The sequence below is a fragment of the Cololabis saira genome, chromosome 10, assembly GCF_033807715.1.
Source record: "Cololabis saira isolate AMF1-May2022 chromosome 10, fColSai1.1, whole genome shotgun sequence".
Lineage (NCBI taxonomy): Eukaryota > Metazoa > Chordata > Actinopteri > Beloniformes > Belonidae > Cololabis > Cololabis saira.
The window spans coordinates 1,765,296-1,791,352 of NC_084596.1; the positions used below are offsets into that span (position 1 = coordinate 1,765,296).

General features: G+C 42.6%; 1 protein-coding gene across 4 annotated transcripts in view; it reads left to right on the plus strand.

The window, feature by feature from the left end:
- The window catches only part of asph (aspartate beta-hydroxylase), a 65,578-nt gene that overhangs the window by 35,112 nt on the left and 4,409 nt on the right, over nucleotides 1–26,057 (plus strand). For 3 of the 4 annotated variants that reach the window (XM_061731532.1, XM_061731530.1, XM_061731533.1), the window contains 7 exons: nucleotides 11,268–11,357; nucleotides 15,272–15,400; nucleotides 17,041–17,087; nucleotides 20,278–20,484; nucleotides 22,523–23,174; nucleotides 24,934–24,978; nucleotides 25,677–25,724. In XM_061731532.1, the coding sequence (XP_061587516.1) occupies nucleotides 11,268–11,357; nucleotides 15,272–15,400; nucleotides 17,041–17,087; nucleotides 20,278–20,484; nucleotides 22,523–23,174; nucleotides 24,934–24,978; nucleotides 25,677–25,724 (1,218 nt within the window). The remainder of the gene's footprint in view (nucleotides 1–11,267; nucleotides 11,358–15,271; nucleotides 15,401–17,040; nucleotides 17,088–20,277; nucleotides 20,485–22,522; nucleotides 23,175–24,933; nucleotides 24,979–25,676; nucleotides 25,725–26,057) is intronic. The other variant, XM_061731531.1, reaches the window with a different exon arrangement.

Sequence of the window (26,057 nt, forward strand, 5' to 3'; positions counted from 1 at the left end):
ACATCTTACCAAGGCGAGTCCGTTTTGTTCAACATCCAACGTGATTTCTCTTCAAATGCATTACCGACGTGCTCCGGTGAAAAGCAACGTCGGCTTTGCAAACCTTTGCAAACCTTTGCAAAGACATGTTTTTATTCTCCGTATCGAGGCTGAAATTCTCCCAAACTTTTGAAGTTTTATTACTATCGTGCTGCACGACTCTCGGCAGAGATTGTATTGAAGTGAGACGCCTCACTCCGTTGGAAAAACACGTCTGGAGACAATTGTCGACAATGGAATTCATTGTTGACAATTTTGATTATCGATTTTTGTCGACAACGTCGACGAGTCGTTGCAGCCCTATCGGCTATACTGCAGTAACAAACAGGAAATACATTTGTTTCAAAGAATCAAGGTCCACAGATAGTTTCCTAAACCATTTTATTAAGCTACAAATATTATTAATCATTCAAATAAATAATCGTTTCACCAAATAAATTAAAAGAAATGTGAAAATCCCTCATGTCTCCGTCCTGCGGTAGCCGGCTCTTCTTCTCTGAATCTCTGTTGCCGTGGTTACCACCTGAATCTCTGTTGCCGTGGTTACCACCTGGCAGTTGATCCAGTAATGATATTAAAGTTATCAGGCAATTTGACCAAACTTGTTTTCTAGTAGTGTAGGTTAAAAGTGATAACCTCCACCTGCCAGCCAATCAGAATCCAGTATTCAGACAGACCGTGGTATAACAGGCCGATACCGATCGATCGGTGCATCTCTAGTCCGTTTTGTGACGAAACAAGTTTAACCCCCAACGCTGGCTGAGCTGTGTCGGTGGACCGGAAGGTCGTGGTTTGCTGTGATTGGATGCCTTGAGTTCTGAGTTCAGCTAAACCTGCACGATGTCTGGCGTTTGCACGGTAACGGTGAAACCTGAGCGTCGCTCCTTCGCCCAACGCCAAACGTCTCTGTTGATCGCCCCAGAGCCGCCGTTCCCCACCAGGGACGCACTGAGAATTCATGCCCGCACGGCGCACAATAATAGAGATGCATCGATTTAGTGTCTTCTCCCGTCCCGTAAGAGAAACGTCCAGACAAATCTATCTGATTTAATGTTAACATGATCATTGTGGAGCTTGATGGATAATTGACAGTTCATAGGTCACCTGACTGAAAGTCAGATGCAAATCCATCATTGTCATCAGCGCACAAGCTTTTTCTCCTCAATAATGTGATTGAGGTTATAGCTATGAGAGTAGCCGTGAGTGGCTCAAATAACACTAATAAATAACAAAGTTAATGAATGAAACAAATATAAATAAGCTTAATATCTCACCAAGGCAAGTCCGTTTCGTTCAACATCCAACGTGCTTTCTCTTCAAATGCGTTACCAACGTGCTCCTGTGAAAAGCAACGTCGGCTTTGCAAACCTTGTAAGTAATCTTTTTATTCTCCGTATCGAGGCTAAAATGCTCCCAAACTTTCGAAGTTTTATTACTATCGTGCAGACAACTCTCTGCAGAGATTGTATTGAAGTGAGACGCCTCACTCCGTTGGAAAAACACGTCTGGAGACAATTGTCCACAATGGAATTCATTGTTGACAATTTTGATTATGGATTTTTGTCGACAACGTCGACGAGTCGTAGCAGCCCTATCGGCTATGCTACAGTAACAAACAGAAAATACATTTGTCTCAAAGAATCAAAGTCCACAGATAGTTTCCTAAACCGTTTTATGAAGCTACAAATATTATCGATCGATCAAATAAATAAACGTTTCACCAAATAAATCAAAAGAAATGACAAAATCCCTCATGTGTCCGTCCTGCGGTAGCCGGCTCTTCTTCTCTGAATCTCTGTTGTCGTGGTTACCACCTGAATCTCCGTTGTCGTGGTTACCACCCGGCAGTTGATCCAGTAATGATATTAAAGTTATCAGGCAATTTGACCAAACTTGTTTTCTAGTAGTGTAGGTTAAAAGTGATAACCTCCACCTGCCAGCCAATCAGAATCCAGTATTCAGACAGACCGTGGTATAACAGGCCGATACCGATCGATCGGTGCATCTCTAGTCCGTTTGCGTGACAAAACAAGTTTAACCCCCAACGCTGGCTGAGCTGTGTCGGTGGACCGGAAGGTCGTGGTTTGCTGTGATTGGATGCCTTGAGTTCTGAGTTCAGCTAAACCTGCACGATGTCTGGCGTTTGCACGGTAACGGTGAAACCTGAGCGTCTTCCTTCGCCCAACGCCAAACGTCTCTGTTCATCGTCCCAGAGCCGCCGTTCCCCTCCAGGGACGCACTGAGAATTCATGCCCGCACGGCGCACAATAATAGAGAGCATTGATTTAGTGTCTTCTCCCGTCCCGCAAGAGAAATATCCAGACAAATCTATCTGATTTAATGTTACCATGATCATTGTGGAGCTTGATGGATAATTGACAGTTCATAGGTCACCTGACTGAAAGTTAGATCCATCATTGTCATCACAAGCTTTTTCTCCTCAATAATGTGATTGAGGTTATAGCAACGAGAGTAGCTGTGAGTGGCTCAAATAACACTAATAAATAACAAAGTTAATGAATGAAACAAATGAAAATAGGCTTAACATCTTACCAAGGCGAGTCCGTTTCGTTCAACACTCCGACGTGCTTTCTCTTCAAATGCATTACCGGCGTGCTCCCGTGAAAAGCAACGTCTGCTTTGCAAACCTTGTAAGTCATATTTTTATTCGCCTTATCGAATAAATATAAAATGCTCCCAAACTTTTGAAGTTTTATCACTATCGTGCTGCACGGCAAAGATTGTATTGAAGAGAGACGCCTCACTCCGTTGGAAAAACACGTCTGGAGACAATTGTCGTCAATGGAATTCATTGTCGACAATTTTGATTATGGATTTTTGTCGACAGCGTCGACGAATCGCTGCAGCCCTGATCAGATCAAATCCCATTTTAACAGTTTGAACCTCCAGTCCATCGGCTGATTTAGGTTCAGAAAGAAATCACTGGCTAAAACCAGAATTGATAGATTTCAGACGATGTGATTGGCTTGATTAGCTAGTTAGGTAGCCCGCTAGGTTTCAGTGGTTAGCGTTAGCCTTTGTGCGAAGTGTCTCAACGTTTTTATTGCCCTAGTTTGGAAAACGGCCAACGGAACCGCTTCTGTTTCTAGAAGTGTTTGTTTTCTAGCTGTTTGTAGACTTGTGTTTTTGTCTCCAGAACTTGCAAACCTTGCAATTCATCTTTTTATTCGCCATATCCAGGCTAAAATGCTCCCAAATTTTTGAAGTTTTATTACCCGCTACCGCTCGGCAGAGACGCTATCGTGCTGCGCGACTCTCGGCAGAGATCGAGAGACGGCTCACTCCGTTGGAAAAACACGTCTGGGGACAATTGTCCACAATGGAATTCATTGTCGACAATTTTGATTATCGTTTTTTGTCGACGAGTCGTTGCAGCCCTACTGGTGGACCGGAAGGTCGTGGTTTGCTGTGAGTTCTGAGTTCAGCTAAACCTGCACGAGCCTGGCGTTTGCACGGTAACGGTGAACCTTCGCCCAACGCCAAACCTCTCTGTTGATCGCCCCAGAGCCGCCGTTCCCCACCAGGGACGCCGGCCTGAAGCTCCGCGAGGCCCTGAAGCAGCAGCTGACCATGATCCACCAGAAGGTGGAGGCCCGGAAGCTGGCCCGGCTAGCGCTGGCCGAGGTCCGGCAACTACTGGCCCGGGAGGAGGAGGAGAGGAAGGAGCTGGGCAGGAAGGACCTCACCAGGGACCTCACCAGGGACCTCACCAGGGACCTCACGGCTCGCGTCAGGGACAGAGTGGCCTCCCGGCTCAAGGAAGAGGAGGACAAGATCGAGAGGGAAGAGACGGAGAAGGAACTGGAGACGCTCCGGAAAGAGAAGGAGAAAAGGCAGGAGGAGGAGGAGGAGGAGGAGGAAGAGGAGGAAGAGAGCAAGGAGGGCGGAGAGAAGAAAGGAAAGAAGGGAGGAGAGAAGGAGGAGAAGAAGGTGGAGGGGAAGAAGGGAAAGGAAGCTCCGAACGAGGACCCGGAGAAAGGGAAAGATCCAGGGAAAGAGAGGAAAAAGAAAAACAAAGCTGATAAATCTGTAAAGAAATGAAACCGGGGATTTAGAAACTCTGGTTCCAGAAAGATGTTAATCCCGCTGGAAGTAACTTCCATAATCCCAGGTAATCCCTCCAGATTCCAGGTAATCCTTCCAGATCCCAAGTAATCCCTGGTAATCTCTCAGATCTCTGGTAATCCCTCCAGATTCCAGGTAATCCCTGGTAATCCCAGGTAATCCCTCCAGATTCCAGGTAATCCCTGAGATCTCAGGTAATCCCTCAGATCCCTGGTAATCCCTCAGATCCCTGGTAATCCCTCCAGATTCCAGGTAATCCCTCAGATCCCTGGTAATCCCTCAGATCCCTGGTAATCCCTCAATTCCCACTGGAAGTAAATTAAGGGGTCAGGAAAGTTTCCTTCCAGAGGAATTTAGATCCCAGACGAAGTTCCAACGGGACTCCGTTCCCACTGGAATCCTTCTCCATCCCAAACAAAGTTAACGAATGAAACAAATTAATTTAACAAATGAAAATTAGGCTCAATATCTCACCAAGGCGAGTCCGTTTCGTTCAACACTCCGACGTGATTTATCTCCAAATGCATTACCGACGTGCTCCCGGGAAAAGCAACGTCGGCTTTGCAAACCTTTGCAAAGTCATGTTTTTAATCGCCGTATCAAGGCTAAAATGCTCCCAAACCTTTGAGGTTTTATTTAGTGATGCACCGAAATGAAAATTTTTGGCCGAAACCGAAAATAATAATAAACACTTGGCCGAATACCGAACATGGTTCTTCACAGTTTTTCATTTATTTTGCCAATTTTTTCACCATTGCATAAATCAAATACATTTGATTTAGGCTTTTAAAAGAAAAAAATCTTTTACAAAATTACAAGGTAGAAAATATTTATTGAACATAAAAAACTGAACATATTTTAATTTCCAGCATTATGTTGTTTTGGTTCCACCTCCTGGTGAATGTTGGTAAAATTCTTATGGGGTTAGTTTTTGGTTGGCCAACGATTTATGTTTGTGGTGCAACCGTTACGGAGCGGCCAGTCTATTTCCTTATTTTACAACAACGTTATTAATTGTTTGGTTTTTTCCCACATATTCCACCGAACACAAAGTGTTTTTTTGCCATTTTCGGCCGAACAATTTCGGTTACCGAACAATCGGTGCATCACTAGTTTTATTACTATCGTGCTGCGCGACTCTCGGCAGAGATCGTACTGAAGAGAGACGCCTCACTCCGTTGGAAAAACACGTCTGGAGACAATTGTCCATAATGGAATTCATTGTCGACAATTTTGATTATGGATTTTTGTCGACAGCGTTGACGAATCGTTGCCGCCCTGATCAGATCAAATCCCATTTTCAACAGTTTGAACCTCAAGTCCATCAGCTGATTTAGGTTCAGAAAGAAATCACTGGCTAAAACCAGAATTGACAGATTTCAGACGATGTGATTGGCTTGATTAGCTAGTTAGGTAGCCCGCTAGGTTTCAGTGGTTAGCGTTAGCCTTTGTGCGAAGTGTGTCAACGTTTTTATTGCCCTAGTTTTGAAAACGGCCAACGGGACCGCGGTTTGTTTCTAGATGTGTTTGTTTTCTAGCTTTTCTAGCTGTTTGTAGACTTTAGTTTTTGTCTCCAGAACTTCTGTCAGAAACGTCAGAACGGGTCCATTAGCAGATTCTAGTTCCATCTATGTCTAAGAGTTAAGTAGTCGACATTTCTGCCGTTTTAACATAAATGTTTCAATATGAATCAGATTTGAGTTGGATTTGACTGTTTTTGTTTTTGCCAATAAAGTTTTCTGGTCTTTGAAGGAGCAGTTTTGTGTGTAAATGTGTAAATGTGACGAGTGTTGATGAAACTCAGTTAGCCGCTGCCGCTAACTGTCACAAACCCAAATCAATTTTCTTCTTATTCAATAACTTCCTGATCATTGGATCAATAATAATTTTTATTAGTCGGTAAAGATCTTACAAAAACACACTGAAACTGTTCTTTTAACCCATCGCTAGTTGGACTAGGAGACATGGCCACTTCAGGGTTGAGTGCCTTGCTCAGGGGCCCAGAGTGGTGGGTTTCCATCTCCAGACCAGAACCAAGACCACTTCTGTAGACACTGGCACAGCGGGCGGCAACACAACATGTTTTACAGCCATATTGGACCAAAAACACAAAAAACTAATATGTCTGGAGCCGCAAAAAATGAAAAGTCTTGTATCAGATTAGAATGAAGACACATGTGCTGCATGTTTGTATATTAGTTATATTAGCTACTATCAAAATGACTAAGTTGGCTACAAATACATAAGAGTTAACATACCTGCATAAAAGTCTGCTCAATATCGATCACATCACATGACTCAGTACAATAATTGAGTTTGCTGGCGCTGAATTTATGTCCTTGATTGGCTGATCAGTGATGTTACCTGCCATTTTAACCTGCTGTAAAAGTCGCCCAAAACGCCTATCCAAGTTCTACCCAAAGTAAATGTAAAGCTGTTTTTGAACCGTTTGAAGTTCATGGATGGTTCTGGTCTCTTTTCAATTCAATTCAATTTTATTTATTTAGCGTCTAATACAACAGAGTTGTCTCTAGACGCTTTCCAGAGACCCATACCCAGAACATGACCCCCGAGCAGTTATTACATAAACAATGGCAGGTAAAAACTCCCCTAGTGGGAGAAAAACCTTAAGCCAAACAGTGGCAAGAAAAACTCACCTTTAGGAGGGAAGAAACCTTGAGCAGGACCAGGCTCATAAGGGGGGACCCTCCTGCCGAGGGCCAGACTGGGGGTCAGGGACGGCAACAGCACAGCAGGCAGGTGGAAGCAGCAACGGGATGACCAGGGGGGGGGACCGCAGGCCAGCAGCAGCTCCCGAAGCTCCGGCCCAATCAGCAAGTCCCAGGTTGGGGTGCAGGGTCAGGGAAAGGTTTGAGAAGGGGCAGGGCCAGGGAGAGGAGTGTTGACGGACAAACCTTCTCCCCCGCCTGCCCGGGCTGTTACCCTGCCCCTCTCACTTCCACGCTGCAGGTTCCGGTGTCCGGCAAAGGATGCTGCAACATGGACAAAAGAGAGAAAAGGGAGGAGAAGGGGGGGCCAGCACAAGAAACCACAGGAGCGACTCTGACACACTAGAGTTTACACTACCTAGAGATTTACCAACACCAGCTAGAGGTTTACTAAACACTAACTATAGGCTTTACTAAACAGAAAGGTTTTAAGTTTAGTTTTAAAGGTGGAGGTGGTGTCAGCCTCCTTAACCCAGATTGGAAGTTGGTTCCATAGTAATGGTGCCTGATAGCAGAACGCCCGCCCTCCAAATCTACATTTAGATACTCTAGGAACTACGAGTAAACCTGCACTCTGGGAGCGGAGAGCTCTGCCAGGAACATAAGGCACTATCAGGTCTTGCAAATAATGCGGAGCTAAGCCGTTTTGGGCTTTATACGCAAGTAATAAAATTTTAGATTGGATTCTGAATTTTACGGGTAACCAATGGAGCGACGCTAACATTGGAGAGACGTGGTCTCTCCTGCTGATTCCTGTCAGTACTCGTGCTGCTGCATTCTGGATCAGCTGGAGCCTATTCAGCAAATTACTTGGACATCCTGCTAACAACACATTACAGTAATCTAGTCTAGAAGATACAAACACATGAACTAGTTTTTCTGCATCACTCTGCGGAGGATTTTCCTAATTTTTGCAATATTACGGAGATGGAAAAAGGCTATTTTACAAACCTGATTGACATATGGTTTAAACGACAAATCCTGATCGAAAATAACACCAAGGTTTCTCACAGTTGCACTGGAAGCCATCGCAACACCATCTAGTCCCTTCCTAAGATGCTAGTTGTTACCTCAGGTAACAATCTTTCTCCCCCAACTGTCAGAATCTCTGTAACTACTACTATAATTCAGTAATCTCAGTTTGAACACACTGAAATAGAAGGTTTTTATTTCAGCCGGATATTAGTTTTGTAATCAGATGTTGGAGATGAATCTGTGACTTATTGGTTTGAAAACACACTGAGACACGGCCTTTAGCCTCATCTAGTGCAAGTTCAAATTTGATAACAATACCAAAAGAAAATGAGTATTTTACACATGTTTTTGTAAGATTATGTCTTACAAAGAGTTTTATTATAACAATTATGTCCCATGGGCATAACTTTTGAACCGTTGAAGATACCACGTACATATATCGTTGTGTTCAGCATTTCATTTGCTCTACAACTGCACCATCTTCTGGGCGAATGCTGCAGTTGCCCAGGTTTCTCTCATGACAAAAAGCCGGACGTGCTCGTCCCGCCCCAACACAGACGCTCGTTCGCTATGAGGGGACAGGAAGCTCCTGATTGGCCGGATGACTTGTCAATCAAAGGAGAGCGTACGCTCCATTTTAGCATCGCGCTCTCCCGTCTGAAAACGTGCAGGACGGAGTTACAGACGTGTAATAACGTGTTCTTCTCCGACCACGGTCCAGATGAAGAGGCTGTTTGTGGATATTTACTGGTATAATCATGTATTTTGGACTAAATACTTCACTGGATTGGATCTAATTCACCAGTGGTCCTCAACCTTTTTTCAGTGATGTTTCCCCCTGTGAAATATTTTTTCAGCCAAGTTCCCCCTAACCAGATATATACCACCCTAACCAGATATATACCAGCTGATATTTACCACCCTAACCAGATATATACCAGCTGATATACCACCCTAACCAGATATATACCAGCTGATATTTACCACCCTAACCAGCACAAAACACTTCTGGTTGTAAAAAAAAGACCTAAAACAGAGCACTTTGCCATCAGTAACTGATTTATTAAACAAAAATATTGCTGCTACGCTTCAACCACGACTCCATCGTCGGTCCAGGTGATTGACAGGTGAAGCAGGTGATTGACAGGTGAAGCCAGGTGGCATTTGACAGGTTAGGTCAGGGGTCTTCAACTAGATTATTCAGGGGGCCGCACTGCGTGTGCACACAAAGCGCGCAGGCGGAAAATTTGGGGGTTTTCAAAATGTATTTTGCACTCAAAGACGAACATTTATGTATATATAATACATTTGTGCTCAGGAATGAGCAGGAGAACATCTGTCTAGTTTACACATGAATTATGTATGAATTGTCTCCAGATTTAGTCATTGTGAATGTTAAATATAATATTCAGATAAAGAAATATTCTAAATGCAAGTTCATTTTGAAACCATGCATTGTACAAACTTAATGAAATTGATATTGACCTACTTTTAATAAAACACGCCATAATGACAAAGCACCACTTTCCACCGAGATTTCCTTATTTGAATATTATATTAAACATTTCAGTCCATAGTAGCCAGTTTGATGTTGTAAATAAGCAACCAAAATATTAACCATAAGCTCCTTTATTAATGACACATCTGTGCATTATATCAGCAAAACAAAACAATCACATTAAATTATAGGAGGCTTAGAAGTTCCATCTGAAATGCAAAGTCCTCATTTAGAGATTCAAATGAAAAACATTTCAGGCCAATCCTAGAAACCTAATGATGTAAACAAGTATAAACGGAGGTTAAAAACAAATAATGTGACAAACATTATCAGTGTGCAACACTGGCAAAAAATCTGTAGTAGTAAAAAACATCTCTAGCAGAGATTAACATGTACAAACTCTGTCCAATGAATCATTAACCAACTGAAAACTACCAAGCATCTTAAACTTTTATTAATTAACAAAATGCGATATGTAAACCATGTTAGTTTCGCTTACTTTGTCACTTCCGGCCGGCTGGAAGTGACAAAGTAAGCGAAAGGTGGAACCATCCTGGTGTGGGGGATACTCTGCGGTTTTAGGATAATAAGTTGAATAGCCTACTCCTGAAGATAAAATTCATTTTATGAATTTAGACTTATATTTTCCTCAATTATTTATGAAATATTTATTTTTAAAGGATTTTTGCATGGATGCTACTTTTTAGATATATGTATATTTTAAAATCTCGCGTACCCCCATTTGAGAACCACCGTAATAGACCTTTGGTTTGTACAAGATTTGTAAATTTTGGAGTGAGTGTGCACCGACTATGGGCTGGAGGGGGCGAGGGAGGGCCTCCATGCAGCGACGGGTTAACGGCCTTTTCCTTCACTGTCTTAGTGCAGAGAGTCTGGATTATCTCAGTTTTGTTTTTGAACTCTGCAAACGGTTTTCCACGCTTTATCTCCCCGGTTGCAACAAAACCTGCAGCAGTAGTGGAGTTTGAAGATGCAATCCACTTCTTAAATCTATTTTTGCACTCCTCTAATTTCTCCAGAAATAATGCAATCACACTTTTTCTCTCACTCCCAACTGGGAACTCTGCTGCAAATGTAGCATTTCTGTCCCTGGAAATGTCTTTCCATATTACTCTTTTTGTTATTGGACAACTTCTCACTACAGAGCAAACATTAATGATTCGCTCCAAGAAACGTTGAATCCTCTTTTTCTCCTCAGTTATTTTTCTGTTTCCCTTTGGCCGGTTTGTTTCCAGCAGCTCCTGCCTGGCGCCCCCTGCTGGTAGAAACACGCGTTGCAGGCTCTGATGCAAACTTCAATAACAGAAATGTTGAAATTTAATATTTATTCTACACATTTTTACAGCATTGGAAACGTTAAGAATGTTTGTGTCATGTTTGTCCTACAGAAACCAAAAATATATTCCTCCCCCTTCTATTTCCATTTTCAAACATTTCTGAAGAAGCTCCAGGAGCCACTAGGGCGGCGCTAGTGAGCTGTGGGTTGGTGATCCCTGATCTAGAGACCACCAACCCCCAATAAAGAACATGTTATACCGACTCTGCATGCTGGTCAGATCCAGCTTTACTCCGCTCTGATTGGTCGGTGCCTGAAGGGAAGGTTTGGGAAGTAAATTCCAACTTTCCTCTTCCAAATCTCTGAAACTCGGAGTCCCAACAGGATAAAAGTCTCCAGTTCGGTGAGAAGTTTCTGTGTTTGGGTTTTAAATGTGTGAACCGAACAGATCCGAGGCCTGAATGAAGGAGCAGGAACGAAGTACAAATACTGCGTTAGGTTGTTTATTACAGCAAAATCTGAGCCGGCAAAGGAAACCCAAACCTTTTACCACAAGTTGTGGTGCACAACTAGACCCGTTTACACCAAACTAGACCCGTTCAGACGAGTCTCTGCTGTATTTCTAAACCTCCCTCCGATGCAGGGCTGAAAGAGAGAGACGCCGTCGTCGCCTCCGGCCGCCACGAACAAGCAGCTGCTGCTCCAGAAGATCCAGAAGATCTAGAACCAGAAGGTAAGAGAACCAGAACCAGAACCTGGTCCAGAACCAGAACCAGAAGGTAAGAGAACCAGAACCAGAACCTGGTCCAGAACCAGAACCAGAAGGTAAGAGAACCAGAACCAGAACCAGAAGGTAAGAGAACCAGAACCAGAACCTGGTCCAGAACCAGAACCAGAAGGTAAGAGAACCAGAACCAGAACCAGAAGGTAAGAGAACCAGAACCAGAACCAGAAGGTAAGAGAACCAGAACCAGAACCTGGTCCAGAACCAGAACCAGAAGGTAAGAGAACCAGAACCAGAACCAGAAGGTAAGAGAACCAGAACCAGAACCAGAACCAGAAGGTAAGAGAACCAGTTCACGGTGGGATACTTCCACTGAGTGGCAGCGTAAACTTTCAGTTTGAGCAACTGGAAAATATCTAAAATGTAGGAAAGAGAATCAGGGCTTTATGCACTTCGAGTAAAATGTAGTCGAAATGTCGAGATAAAAGTCGAGATTAATGTTGAAATACAATTTCAAGAAAAAAGTCAATGTTGAGAAAAAAGTTGAAATCTCGAGAATGTTGAATTACAATTTCGAGAAAAAAGTCAAAATGTATTACAACTTTTTTCTTGAAGTGCACAATTAAAAAAAAACAAATAAAATCTTCCTCCTCTCAAATATTTTTTCTCCTCCATGGCCCTGATACGCTAACCCAGGGGTGTCAAATGTGCGGCCCGAGAGAGGTTTCCAACGCAAAAAAACGAGATGTTAATTTACTAAAAAGGAAGGCATAAATAATTGCCATGAATCGCAGCATATCCCATAATATATTTCTTCTACAAATCCATCGTTATTCCACAAAGCAGATGTGCAGCAGATGCAGCAGTTTGACATTTTTTAGTTTTCTAGAATGCATTTGCCGATTTTATTTCTTTGTAGACGGTCGTTTATTTTTATCAACTGACTAATATTATATATTTTCGCAGGAAAAATTTCACTACTATAGAAGATATTTATTGGGAGAATTTCAGTCTTGAATACGAGGATAGTGACAAAGTAAAACAGTTAAAAGAGAAGTGCTGACTTTTTGGGCACACTGGCGTAAATATCCGCGCCAATTTTTAAAAATAAATACACTTAATTGTACTGGAAAAATCTCTAAATCACAAAGAAACACTCTCGGATGTAATAAGAAAGATTTAGCTTTTAATTAAATTTCTTATAAAAAACCGAAATATAAAAAAAACATACTTGTTTCTGTTTATCTTTGTAAAATGATATTACAAGTATCTTATACATAATTTAAAAAAAATGAGAAATTTCAAGAAAAGATCCTGAAGAAATATATTTTACATAATTAGAGTGTAAACAAAGTGCATATTTCCTTTAAAATTAACTAAACTGATATTGCTTAGATAACAATAGTAAAAAAAAAAGAATTGGAGAAAAAATTTCGCACCGTTTTTGTTATTTTGAGCGTGCAGCCCACGAGAAAAAAATTGGTCAAATCCGGCCGCCAAGAAAAATGAGTTTGACACCCCTGCTCCAACCTAATTATTCCTTCAGTTAAAACTATTGAAATGTCTTGAATTAGTGAAAGATCATAAGAACATTTTTCAATTCAATTCAATTTTATTTATATAGCGTCTAATACAACAGTTGTCTCCAGGATCTTTCCAGAACCAGAACATAAACATAAACCCCCGAGCAGTTATTACATAAACAATGGCAGGTAAAAACTCCCCTAGTGGGAGAAAAACCTTAAGCCAAACAGTGGCAAGGAAAAACTCCCCTTTAGGAGGGAAGAAACCTGGACCTGGACCAGGACCAGGACCTGGACCTGGACCTGGTCCAGGTCCAGGTCCTGGATGACCAGAGGGGGTGGGGGGAGACCGCAGGCAGGTGGAAGCAGCAGTTTGGCAATATTTTAAACTAATCAATATACAGAAAAAATTTGAAAAAAAAAGAGAAAATAAGTATAATTTAAAAGGAACAGAGATCTTTGAAAAAAAAATAAAAAAAAAATTCAGGAGCAAATTAATGGAATGTTTTTTTTCAGAAACTAGAAAGGGGGTTTATTGCCAAGTTTAACACACACAAGGAATTTGTTGTGGTGATTGGTGCAATACAGTAAAAATAAAAATAAAAATATAAAAACAAACAAATATATGGAGATAAAATAAGAGATAGAATAAAATAAAATGTATAAACAGAAATGTACAATATGAGGATTAAAAAGTGCCGGATATGAGTCTTAATCGGTGAGCGCACCTTTGACCAGAATGTCCAATAATTCCACTGATGGTAGGAGAAAAGTGGGAAATAAATCCGCTGGAGTTGTTTCCCTAATGTTCATCAGCTCTTCCCTGGTGAAAGAGTGCCGGGAGTCATAGCAGAAAACTGCGTTATTTAACAAAAAGAGACAAAGTAACACGCACCAAATCACCGTGGCTGCCATCGTCTACGGCGCCGGAATCTCATGTGTGTTTCTGTAAAAGGTTTCAGTTTCTGGAACAATCTGGATACACAAGCCAAAGAATGCAAATCAAACATTACATTTAAAAGAAGAATAAAAGCCAGTTTGATGAAGAAATATCATAATAATTGTTAAGTTAGGTGGGTTTTCTTTTTAGCATCATTGTCTTATTTTTTTTTTTCTTTGAATCAAAAAAGAATAGAACTATCTGTGTTTGACAGCAGCTATTTTGTTATTTTATAACTTTGTTGTAGTTTTGTTTTTTTGTTTTTTTTCTTACCTTTATTGGAAAGTTGTCTTTTTAAATTGTGTAATTTGTTATTAGTTTTTTTTATTATTACATTAATTGAAATGTGATTTCTTAGGAAAAATAGACAGATAAAATAAGCTTCGTCTTCTTTCTGTTCCCTTTCATTCAAGGAAAGAGATTTATTGTAATTATATTGGACTGTTTAGTTTTTTTTTAATGAATGAAATAAAGTATAAAAATTAAATAAAATAAAAATGTAGCGCGTGTTGTCGGCCGTCCGTCCCCGCACTCACTTCCTGTGTCTGATTTGACCTTTTGTCTAGTGATGCACCGATTGTTCGGTAACCGAACAATTGTTCGGCCAAAAATGGCAAAAAAACACTTTCAGTGTTCGGTGGAATAAGTGGGAAAAAACCGAACAATTAATAACGGCGTTGTAAAATAAGGAAATAGACTGGCCGCTCCGTAACTGTTGCACCACAAACATAAATCGTTGGCCAACCAAAAAGTAACCACATAAGAATTTTACCAACATTCACCAGCAGGTGGAACCAAAACAACATAAATCAATCTATTCCAGGTTTAGATGAGGAAATCAAACGTTAGAGCGTGGAGTGAAGTGGTGCAAACATGTCAGCAGTGTGGAAGTATTTTAGAGTGGCAAAGAATAAAACAAGAATGGCTGTTTGACATGAATGTTCTGCTCAAATATCTAGAGGGGAAACATCTGCAAAGTCTTTCAGCTACAAGTTTGATTTATCATTTGAAATGATAAAAAACCCTGAGCGCTTAATGCATTTTTATTGTTTTAAGGCCTATGTTACAATGTTCAGTCAGTTAAGCCTAATGTAAGCTCAAAGATGGCCAAAAAATGTATTTTGCTAATTTATTTATTTTAAGTTATTGTTCTTTGCTGGTATAATGTCTGCTGGAATATTTAAGAAATGCTGGGAAATTAAAAAATGTTCAGTCTTTTATGTTCAACAAATGTTTTCTACCTTGTAATTTTGTAAAATATTTTTTTCTTTTAAAAGCATGCCTAAGTCAAATTTATTTGATTTCTGCAAAAAAGAAAGAAAAAGAAAAAATTGGTAAAATAAATGAAAAACTGCAAAGAACCATGTTCGGTATTGTTCGGTATTCGGCCAAGTGTTTATTATTATTTTGGGTTTCGGCCACAAATTTTCATTTCGGTGCATCACTACTTTTGTCCTCAGATGTTGTTGAGCCCGACCCCGAACCCGTGGAGGACGGGGAGGAGGAAGAGAGGGAGGAAGTGATGGAGGAAATAGTGGAGGAAGTGATGGAGGCCGCCGCGGCCCAGCAGGCTGCAGCAACACCACCAGGTCTGTTTGTTTATATCTTTATTTGTAAGGATTCCCATTAGCTCCGCCCTTAAACACAGCTAGTGTTTCTGGGGTCACATTAAAAACAATACATTTAAAACATACAGTTAAGAACCAGACATAAAGAAAGAAAACGAAATTAAAGCTGCAAACAGCGATGAACGGGCCCTTTAATTTTCACCAATTATGGTCAAGGACTCAATACCGAGTCCGATGAACCACCCATGACTCTTTATGTCAAACCATTCAAAAGTTATGGCAGAAAATAGGAACTATCAAATATGGACCAATCAGCTACTAGTATCACTTCCTGTTTAGCGTTAAAGTTTGACGCGGCGCCACGGCCACACCATTTCACGAAAACTCACCATTTTGATAACTTTTCATGGTTAACGTCTTTTGTGTCTCCTGAGCGAGTTTTATGTGGAACGGACGATCCTGCTAGGAGGAGTTTGTTAAAGTACGACACGTGAAAATGGCATAAATTGCGCCAAAATGACAGGATTAATTGAAAATGGCCGACTTCCTGTTGGGTTTCGGCCATGGCGCCAAGAGACTTTTCTTTAAGTTGTGACATGATACAGGTGTGTAGCGATTTTCGTGCATGTACGTCAAACCGTATTCTGGGGCTTGAGGCACAAAGTTTTTTCTGTATGGACCAACCAGATGAAGGGTGGGCGTGCTTTTTGGCGTCTAGCGTTGCCACGGTAACGCTTTTGAAAGAGAAAAGTAATGCGTGTCGTCGCAGGATGGAGACGCACATTTTGATGTATAACACACTTGGGTGCACGTTACGGTTCGAGCTGAATTAACTGCTGAAGGAATGGCATAAATTGCTCCAAAATTACACGATTAATTCAAAATGGCCGACTTCCTGTTGGGTTTCGGCCATGGCGCCAAGAGACTTTTCTTTAAGTTGTGACATGATACAGGTGTGTACCGATTTTCGTGCATGTACGTCAAACCGTATTGTGGGGCTTGAGGAACAAAGTATTCTAGGGGGCGCTGTTGAGCCGTTAGGCCACGCCCATTAATGCAAACCTTTAAATATCACATTTTTCACCAGGCCTGACTTGGTGCAAAATTTGGTGACTTTTGGGGCACGTTTAGGGGAAAAAAAGACCTAATTTCATCGGAAAAAATAAAAACAACAAAAATTCCTACAGATACATTAGGGCCCTAACACTGTCAGTGCTCGGGCCCTAAAAACACGACAAACCTACATTAAAAAGGTTTGTTCGTCAGGAAACTTGATCAACGAAAAACTTGATCAAGCCAAACTCGACAACGCCGGAAAGTAATTGTGTCCAACAAAACTTTCCTTTTTTGGGCATAAACAAAACAATTAAAAAAGTTATTTGTATGAAATAATAACTAAGAAAAAAATAACTCAAATATGCCTTTCAATATCCATTAAAAGTGCAAAAACAGAAAGAAGTGGCTACAGCTCAACAACGCATGTGTGAATTAAACGACTACTGGGATTAAAGTTCACCAGGCGAAAATGTAATAATGAAAAAAAAAAGATCTTTAAACATACGAATCGATTTTTAGGAATTAACATGAGAATCGATTTAGAATCGGAAAATTGATTTTTTTCAACACAGAATTAAATCTCTCTGTTCTTCTTTTTTCTCCAGAGCCTGAAGCATCTGAGCCAGAACCAGAACCTGAGGACCGTCCTGAGGTATGAACGAATGAATGAATGATCGAATGAATGAATGAATGAATGAATGAATGAATGATCTGAGCCAGAACCTGAGGACCGTCCTGAGGTATGAACGAATGAATGAATGAATGAATGAATGAATGAATGAATGAATGAATGATCTGAGCCAGAACCTGAGGACCGTCCTGAGTTATGAATGAATGAATGAATGAATGAATGATCTGAGCCAGAACCTGAGGACCGTCCTGAGGTATGAACGAATGAACGAATGAATGAATGAATGAATGAATGAATGAATGAATGATCTGAGCCAGAACCTGAGGACCGTCCTGAGGTATGAACGAATGAATGAATGAATGAATGAATGAATGAATGAATGAATGAATGAATGATCTGAGCCAGAACCTGAGGACCGTCCTGAGTTATGAACGAATGAATGAATGAATGAATGAATGAATGAATGAATGATCTGAGCCAGAACCTGAGGACCGTCCTGAGGTATGAACGAATGAACGAATGAATGAATGAATGAATGAATGAATGAATGAATGAATGAATGATCTGAGCCAGAACCTGAGGACCGTCCTGAGGTATGAACGAATGAACGAATGAATGAATGAATGAATGATCTGAGCCAGAACCTGAGGACCGTCCTGAGGTCGGTACCACGTCTTTCCTGATGAACTAAATCAGGGCTCGTCAACCCGCGGTGTTTTGGGAGAAATCTCACTTTATGCTCGAGAGCGGTCGGCTGTGCAAAAATGAATCAGACACACACTCGCTTTTGCTATAAGATATGAATGCATTTATTAAAAGCAGTGCACACAAGAAGACTCACACACAACTGCCCTTTGCTAGAATAACTGTGTCAGGTTATCCCCCGCAAATGACAAAACAACAGACAATTACACAGGGGCTAGGCGATGTACCTCTTACCTTAACACAGAAGGGCTGGAGAGCCGGAACAGTCCAGGCAGAGCAGCCATCAACCCGCTCGGCGTCCCTGCACAAACCCGCAGCAGACTCTAAACCCGGACTTCCGGCTCTCGCGTCTTTATACCTTTCTCGCGGAGGGGGTTGCCCCTTCAACCCCCGCCTGCCAGTTCCCCCGCCAAGTCTAAGTCTTGGTTCACACGGGAGCCAAGCACCTCTCTCACAGTTACATTAAACAGGTGCATAGCTGATATGACTGTTTTGAGAATCAAGGACATTCAGGACACAAAACTTATTTTTTCTTCCTTCATTACACCTCTTGGCCTGAAAATGTCCTAATTCAAAAACAAGCATAATACATGAGAAACAAGCATAGCATAATTAATATGAAAAGTTGAATTAAGGGCATTCCAGGACACCAAACATATTCCGCCTCTCACGCGGCTCTCTAGCGCCGCCCTAGTGGCTCCTGGAGCTTCTTCAAAAATGGTTGGAAATGGAAATAGATGGAGGAGGGAATTATATGTTTTGTTTTAATATGGTTTCTGTAGGAAAACATGACACAAAAATGTTTAACGTTTTCCAATGCTGTAAAAATGTGTAGAATAAATATTACATTTCAACATTTTCTATTAAGAGTACAAAAGAAATAATATTTGAGAGGGGAAGATTTTTTTTTAATTGTGCACTTCGAGAAAAAAGTCGAAATGTCGAGAAACAAGTTTAAATGTTGATAAAAAGGCAAACTGTGAAGAAAAAGTCGAAATTTTGAGAAAAAAGTCAAAATGAAAAGAAAAAAGTAGAACATTCTAGATTAACGTTGAAATACAATGTTGATAAAAAAGGTTTCGACTTTATTCTTGAAATTGTATTTCAATATTAATATCGACGTTTAGACTTTTTTCTCGAAGTGCACAATAAAAAAAAAATCTTCCCCTCTATATATATATATATATATAATATTTTTTCCGTACAAATTTTCGTTAACAGAAATGTTGAAATGTAATATTTATTCTACACATTTTTATAGCATTGGAAAACGTTCAGAATGTTTGTCATGTTTGTCCAACAGAAACCATATTAACACAAAAACTATATTCCCCTCACCCCTTGGATTTCCATTTTCAAACATTTTTAAAAAAGCTCCAGGAGCCACTAGGGCGGTGCTAGAGAGCCGCGGGTCGCTGATCCCCGTTCTAGACTCATGCAAACCTGGTTTTGGGCCCTAATTCATCAACAGGCGATACATTTTAGAAATTAATTTATCTGTGTTCCTAGTGCTGGGCGGTATGACCAAAAATTTATATCACGGTATTTTTCAAAATTATATCGGTGTCACGATATATCACAGTATTTTTCTTTTCATGCACAACTGGGTGTTAACCACATTTTCTAATTTCCTCTCATGAGGAGGATGCCTAAATCAAATAAATTTGATTTAGGCATGCTTTTCAAAGAAAAAAATATTTTACAAAATTACAGGGTAGAAAATATTTATTGAACATAAAAAACTGAAAATGTTTTAATTTCCCAGCATTATGTTGTTTTGGTTCCACCTCCTGGTGAATGTACTTTTTGGTTGGCCAACGATTTATGTTTGTGGTGGAACCGGTACGGGAGCGGCCAGTCTATTTCCTTATATTACAACCTACAACGCCGTTATTAATTGTTCAGTTTTTTCCCACTTATTCCACCGAACACCGAAAGTGTTTTTTTGCCATTTTCGGCCGAACAATTTCGGTTACGGAACAATCGGGGCATCACTGCTGCTAAACAGTCCCCTCACAAACAGTGTCCAGCGGCGCTACGTACAAGCGGAACGTAGCGCTACTGTACATACTCACCGGTATTACGGTATATGAAAAATTCATATCATAAGAAAAATAAACACCGGTATTCGGTATGAACCGGTATACCGCCCAGCACTATGCATTCCCCTCATAAAGAAATCTCTCAACATCGTTCATGACCGGCAGTCATTTCAGGACCGAGGTTAGCTCTCAGAAACGATCTTAGCTGGAGAAAAAACAGAAACGGGTCTGGACAAGGACACATGTCTGAACGTCTTTGCTGCTCTCCGCACATCTGGAACGGAAAGAAAATTGGTGTTTTTATAGGAGAGTTTGTCGCCGGGCAACAGAACGGACAGTTTGAGAAAGTCTAAATGGTTTGTTTAAGGTTAAGCTAAGAAGATTAGCTTAATCCTGGTTTTTGAGAAATGCTGGTCTCAGCTGAGAACCAGGTGATGGATGTTGGATGGTTTACTTCCTTCCAGGTGCTGGAGGAGGATCCAGAGGTGCTGGAGGAGGAGGAGCTTCCTGCTGAGGAGGAGGAGGAGCTTATTCAGGAAGAGGAGGAGCTTATTCAGGAAGAGGAGGAGCTAACTCCTGAGGAGGAGGAGCTTCCTGCTGAGGAGGAGGAGTTTATTCCTGAAGAGGAGGTTCCTGCTGAAGAGGAGCAGCTTCCACCTGTGGAGGAAGAGGTACGTGACGTAGATAGTGAGACATCATGTCCCAGTGGTTCTGTATTTAACTCCGCTTTTGTGTGAATAGAACCAAAAATTAAAGCTGCAAGCAGCGATGAACGGGCCCTCGCGTGCAATTTTCACCAATAAAGGTCAAGGACTAAAAACTAAGTCCGATGACACCACCATGACTCTGTATGTCAAACCATTCAAAAGTTATGGCAGAAGATCTATCAAATATGGACCAATCAGCTACTCGTATCACTTCCTGTTTAACGTTTAAGTTTGACGCGGCGCCACGGCCACGCCATTTCACGAAAACTTTTCATCGTTAACGTCTTTGTGTCTCCTGAGCGGGTTCTTGACCAAATCCGTAAAGATTTCAGCAAGTTATGAGTATTTTTGTCTGTACAGACCACTCACCTTCCAACAGCAACAACGATAGCGCGCCTAAGAGTGTCCTGTGGTAAGATGGCCGCCAGTGAACGACGCTGGAGACTCCGCCTTGAGTCATCCAGCCTTTATATATATCTATCCCGATGACACCACCCACGACTCTCGATGTCAAACCAGTCAAAAGTTATGTCAAAAAATAGGATCTATCAAATATGGACCTATCAGAAGAAGAAGGGGCGGGGCTAATTTGGACAAATGAAGGTCAAGGACTCAATACAGAGTCCAATGACACCACCCATGACTCTCTATGTCAAACCATTCAAAAGTTATTGGACTATAACATATCAACCAATCAGAAGAAGGGGCTAATTTGTATATATAATATACAAATGTATATATATATATATATATATATATATATATATATAATAATAGTAATAATATATACCATGAACCGGTTCCCAGCAGGACTGTTGATCATCTAAGGTCAAAAGGTCAGAAAGATTTCTCCATTTTCCAGGTTAAAGTATATGAAGTCTGTACTGACTGAGTCATGTGACCAGTTCTGTTTCAGTCTAATCACTCAGCAGCTGAGCTCTGGTTGCCCCGGCAACAAGAACCTCGACTTAGAACCTTCCGGTTTGGCTGTGAGAAAAAAACAGATTTTGCCTTGCTACAAGTTCTCAAATAACTCCGACCGTAGCTCCTAGCACAAAAACAAAGACATCGTGAGAGACACAGAACCTGGCAGATTCTGACAATCTTAATTTTATTCAGATATTCCTTAAAATGTGTTAGTAACGGCAGTGCGAAAACAAAGTGAGATTTTTTTGAAGAAAACTTTTGATTACATTACAGTCAATGGAGACCGAGGCAGGAATTGGCGTGGCTGTTAGCCCCCCCGTTTAAATTTTGTGCATACCCCGCCTGTCAAAGTCACATTTTATGAATCCCAACACGTATGTCTACATTCTGACGGAAAATTATTTGTCCAGCTTTCACGGTTTGGCCGTGAGCTCGAGTTACAAATAAAAATTAAGGTAATTTTTTTACTGTCTCTCCCACTCTAGAAAATGACAGCTCCACTCTAGATTTGACAAAAAAGTGATTTCCAGTCCTCGCTTGAGTGCTCATATCTTGAAAAGTGTACATTTTAGGAAAAAACTGTTTGGGGTTTGGAGAGAGAAGAGAAGTTTTCCTCCGTTTTGAAGTTTGAATGACATTTCTACGTGCAAGTATGAGAAAGTTAGGTGACTCAGAAAAAAGGTGAATTTTGTCTTTTTTTTCTCGACATTTTCCCATCCGCTTTGAATGGGTTTTTTTGGACGTTTTTTGGGGAATAACTTTGGGAAAAATGGGAATTTCAACACCAAAAGTCATAGCACACGATTCCCGGTCGAGACACACATGATTCGCCTGGGTCCTCCGAAATCTGTAGGAGGAGTAGCGAACCGAAATCTGTCCGGAAAATGAATAATAAGATGAAATCGTGCCTCTTGGCGCAGCCGTGGCACTAATAATAATGGATCCAGACCCTAGTGGTCTGTAGTGGACCTGCAGGTCTGGATCTGGAACCACAGCTAAGTTAGACCCCGGCTAAGTTTGTCGTGTCTCATGTTTTCTCAACATTTGTTCTCGTCTCTTGTATCTCTGGACTCAGGCGGCTCCTGCGACGGAGGAGGAGGAGGTTTCTGAGGGCATGATGGCTGACGAGCCGGCCGAGGAGCCGGCCGAGGAGGCGGCGATGGACGCCGGAGAGGAAGAACCGCTGGCTGAAGAGGAGGAGGAGGAGGAAGCTCCTTCACAGGACGCTGAGGACCAACCTGAGGTTCTTTCACACGACGCTGAGGATGAGCCTCAGCCGGAGGAAGCTGAGGAGGAGGCAGGACTTCCAGAGGAAGCTGAGGAGGAAGAGGAGGCAGCAGAGGAGCCTGCTGAAGAGGAACCAGTCACAGACGAAGCTGTGGACGATGCTCGGACAGAAGAAGAGGAGGAAGACGCACCTTTAGAAGATTACGCTGACGAGGAGGTGAATGCAGAAGAAGAAGCTGAAGAGGAGGAGGCAGCGCCTTCAGAAGCTGAAGAAGAGACAGAAGCAGCGATGGAGGAAGCTGTCGGGGGGGATGAAGCTGAAGAAGAGATAGAAGCAGCGACGGAGGAAGGTTCGGAGGATCCAGCAGCGGCGGAGGAAGAGGAGGAAGCTGCTCCTTCAGAAGACGCTGCTGTCGAGGAAGAGGAGCAAACTATATATGAAGAGGAGGCGGCCGAAGACGCAGCAGAGACAGAAGAAGTACAGACTCAAACAGCAACAGGTGAGTGTTTATCGGCTGGTCAGCGACTACGTTTACTTCAGTCAAAACTAAGGTTAAGGTCAATATTCCGGTTACTGAAACGTTCGGAATTAAAGCTGCAAGCAGCGATGAAAGTCCGATGACACCACCATGACTCTTTATGTCAAACCATTCAAAAGTTATGGCAGAGAATAGGGACTATCAAATATCGACCAATCAGACGAAGGGGCGGGGCTAATTTTCACCAATAAAGATCAAGGACTCAAAACCGAGTCCGATGACACCACCCATGATTCTTTATGTCAAACCATTCAAAAGTTATTGCAGAAAACAGGAACTATCAAATATCAGCTACTAGTATCACTTCCTGTTTAGCGTTGAAGTTTGACGCGGCTCCACAGCCACGCCATTTCATGAAAACTCACGATTTTGATAACTTTTCATGGTTAACGTCCTTTGTGTCTTCTAAGTGAGTTTTATGTGGAACGGACGATCCTGCTAGGAGGAGTTCGTTAAAGTACGACACGTGAAAATGGCATAAATTGCGCCAAAACGACACGATTAATTAAAAATGGCGACTTCCTGTTGGGTTTCGGCCATGGCGCCAAGAGACTTTTCTTTAAGTTGTGACATGATACAGGTGTGTACCGATTTTCGTGCATGTACGTCAAACCGTATTGTGGGGCTTGAGGCACAAAGTTTTCTAGGGGGCGCTGTTGAGCCGTTAGGCCACGCCCATTAATGCAAACAAATAGATATCACATTTTTCGCATCAAAATGAGCATAGTTGAATATCTCAAAAACCATAACAGCTAGCATGATGAGACTAAAATATGTTGTAGTCCAACGCGTCCCGGGTTTGTCACTGTTGTAACGATGTCTGTACGAAAAACCGTCCGAAATAAAATAGATTTTTCTTTTTAAATTGAAAGTTACATATTGCGAAAACTGTAATAAGTAGCATGATGAGGTTGTACGGTCCTTTAGTGCCAATCGGGCCGATTGTTTGTAAATTTGAACGATGTCTCTACGATAAAGTTCGGCCGAGCAATGAGCGTCCGAATTTTCGCCTTTTTTTGTGAATTTGTGATCAATCCCCGCCAAGCCGGGTACCCAGCTTCTCCAAGGTGTTCCCCATCTTGTTAAAGAGCTCAAAGACCCCTGCTAGCCTACGATTCTGTTCAAGAATCGCATCCAGCTTGCGGCCCTGCTCACCCAACGTTAAAGTCTGAGTGCGGAGCCCCGTGCTCAATCCTTCAGCAGCTTCGGGCAGCTCAGAAAGGGCCAGAACGGCTCCCGCAGACTTACGCGATTGTCGATAGGCCAGGAAAATCCCCACTCCAATTAGGAGAAATCCTGCTATCATAAATCCAATTATGAAGGCGTTCTCAATATCCTCGACGGATAAAATTTTGAGACACATCGGACGCCAGTTGTACGCGTCCATCGTGTATCCAGCAAAAAATGTCCCGTCGGGGCAGGAGGGCTCCCTTACCCCCTGACTTCTCGTTGCAAAGATTTGGTCAATTGTGCTGAGAGACCAGTTAATCAATTCCATGATGTAGAGTTTTCGGAGGAGTGAAAAAGGAGAGGCTCTGAAGTGACAGGACAAAAAGCAGGCAGGCAGGGAAGGTTGATTAATCTCGACATTTCGACTTTTTTCACAACATATCGACTTTTCTCGACATTTCCACTTTTTTCTCGAAGTGCATAAAATCTTATTTTATGTTCTCCTGCCGGACCGTGATACTGATGAAGTTTTCTCCCCGTTGCGTCTCAGGTTCAGCAGACGTGGCAGCAGAGGTGGAGGAGGCAGCAGAAGAAGGTGAGGAGATGGAACATCTGGGCTCACTCCGGGGACTCCGGTGACTCCGGGGACTCCGGTGACTCCGCTGACTCCGGGGACTCCGGTGACTCCGCTGACTCCGGGGACTCCGGGGACTCCGGGGACTCCGGTGACTCCGCTGACTCCGCTGACTCCGGTGACTCCGGTGACTCCGGGGACTCCGGGGACTCCGGTTACTCCGGTTACTCCGGTGACTCCGGGGGACTCCGGTGACTCCGAGGACTCCGGTGACTCCGCTGACTCCGGGGACTCCGGGGACTCCGGTGACTCCGGTGACTCCGGTGACTCCGGGGGACTCCGGTGACTCCGCTGACTCCGGGGACTCCGGGGACTCCGGTGACTCCGCTGACTCCGGGGACTCCGGGGACTCCGGGGACTCCGGGGACTCCGCTGACTCCGGGGACTCCGGTGACTCCGCTGACTCCGCTGACTCCGGGGACTCCGGGGACTCCGGGGACTCCGGGGACTCCGCTGACTCCGGGGACTCCGGGGACTCCGGGGACTCCGGGGACTCCGGGGACTCCGGGGACTCCGGGGACTCCGGGGACTCCGGTGACTCCGGGGACTCCGGGTACTCCGGGGACTCCGGTGACTCCGGTGACTCCGGGGACTCCGGTGACTCCGGGGACTCCGGTGACTCCGCTGATGTTTATATCTAAACGTTTGTTTCCTCGCAGCAGCGGAGTTTGCTGAGACGGAGGAACCGATGCAGGACGAGCCCACAGGTAACTGAGATAAACCCTCCGACTGAGACGGGTACGAGCTTTAGTTCAAATAACAAACCGGTACCGAGAATTGGACAACAAATGATCCGTGGTGCAGTCCTGTTAGATTTTACAGCTGCATTTGATGTATTTGACCACAAACTCCTTCTAGAGAAGCTGGAGTCTTATGGATTTAGACCGTCTGCATCGGCCTGGATGGAAAGTTATTTAATGCATAGATTGCAGAGAGTATTCTTTTAATGGAGATTACTCAGATAGCATATGTTTAGAATGTGGAATTCCTCAAGGAAGCTGCCTAGGTCCACTTATGTACGTCATCTTTACAAATGATTT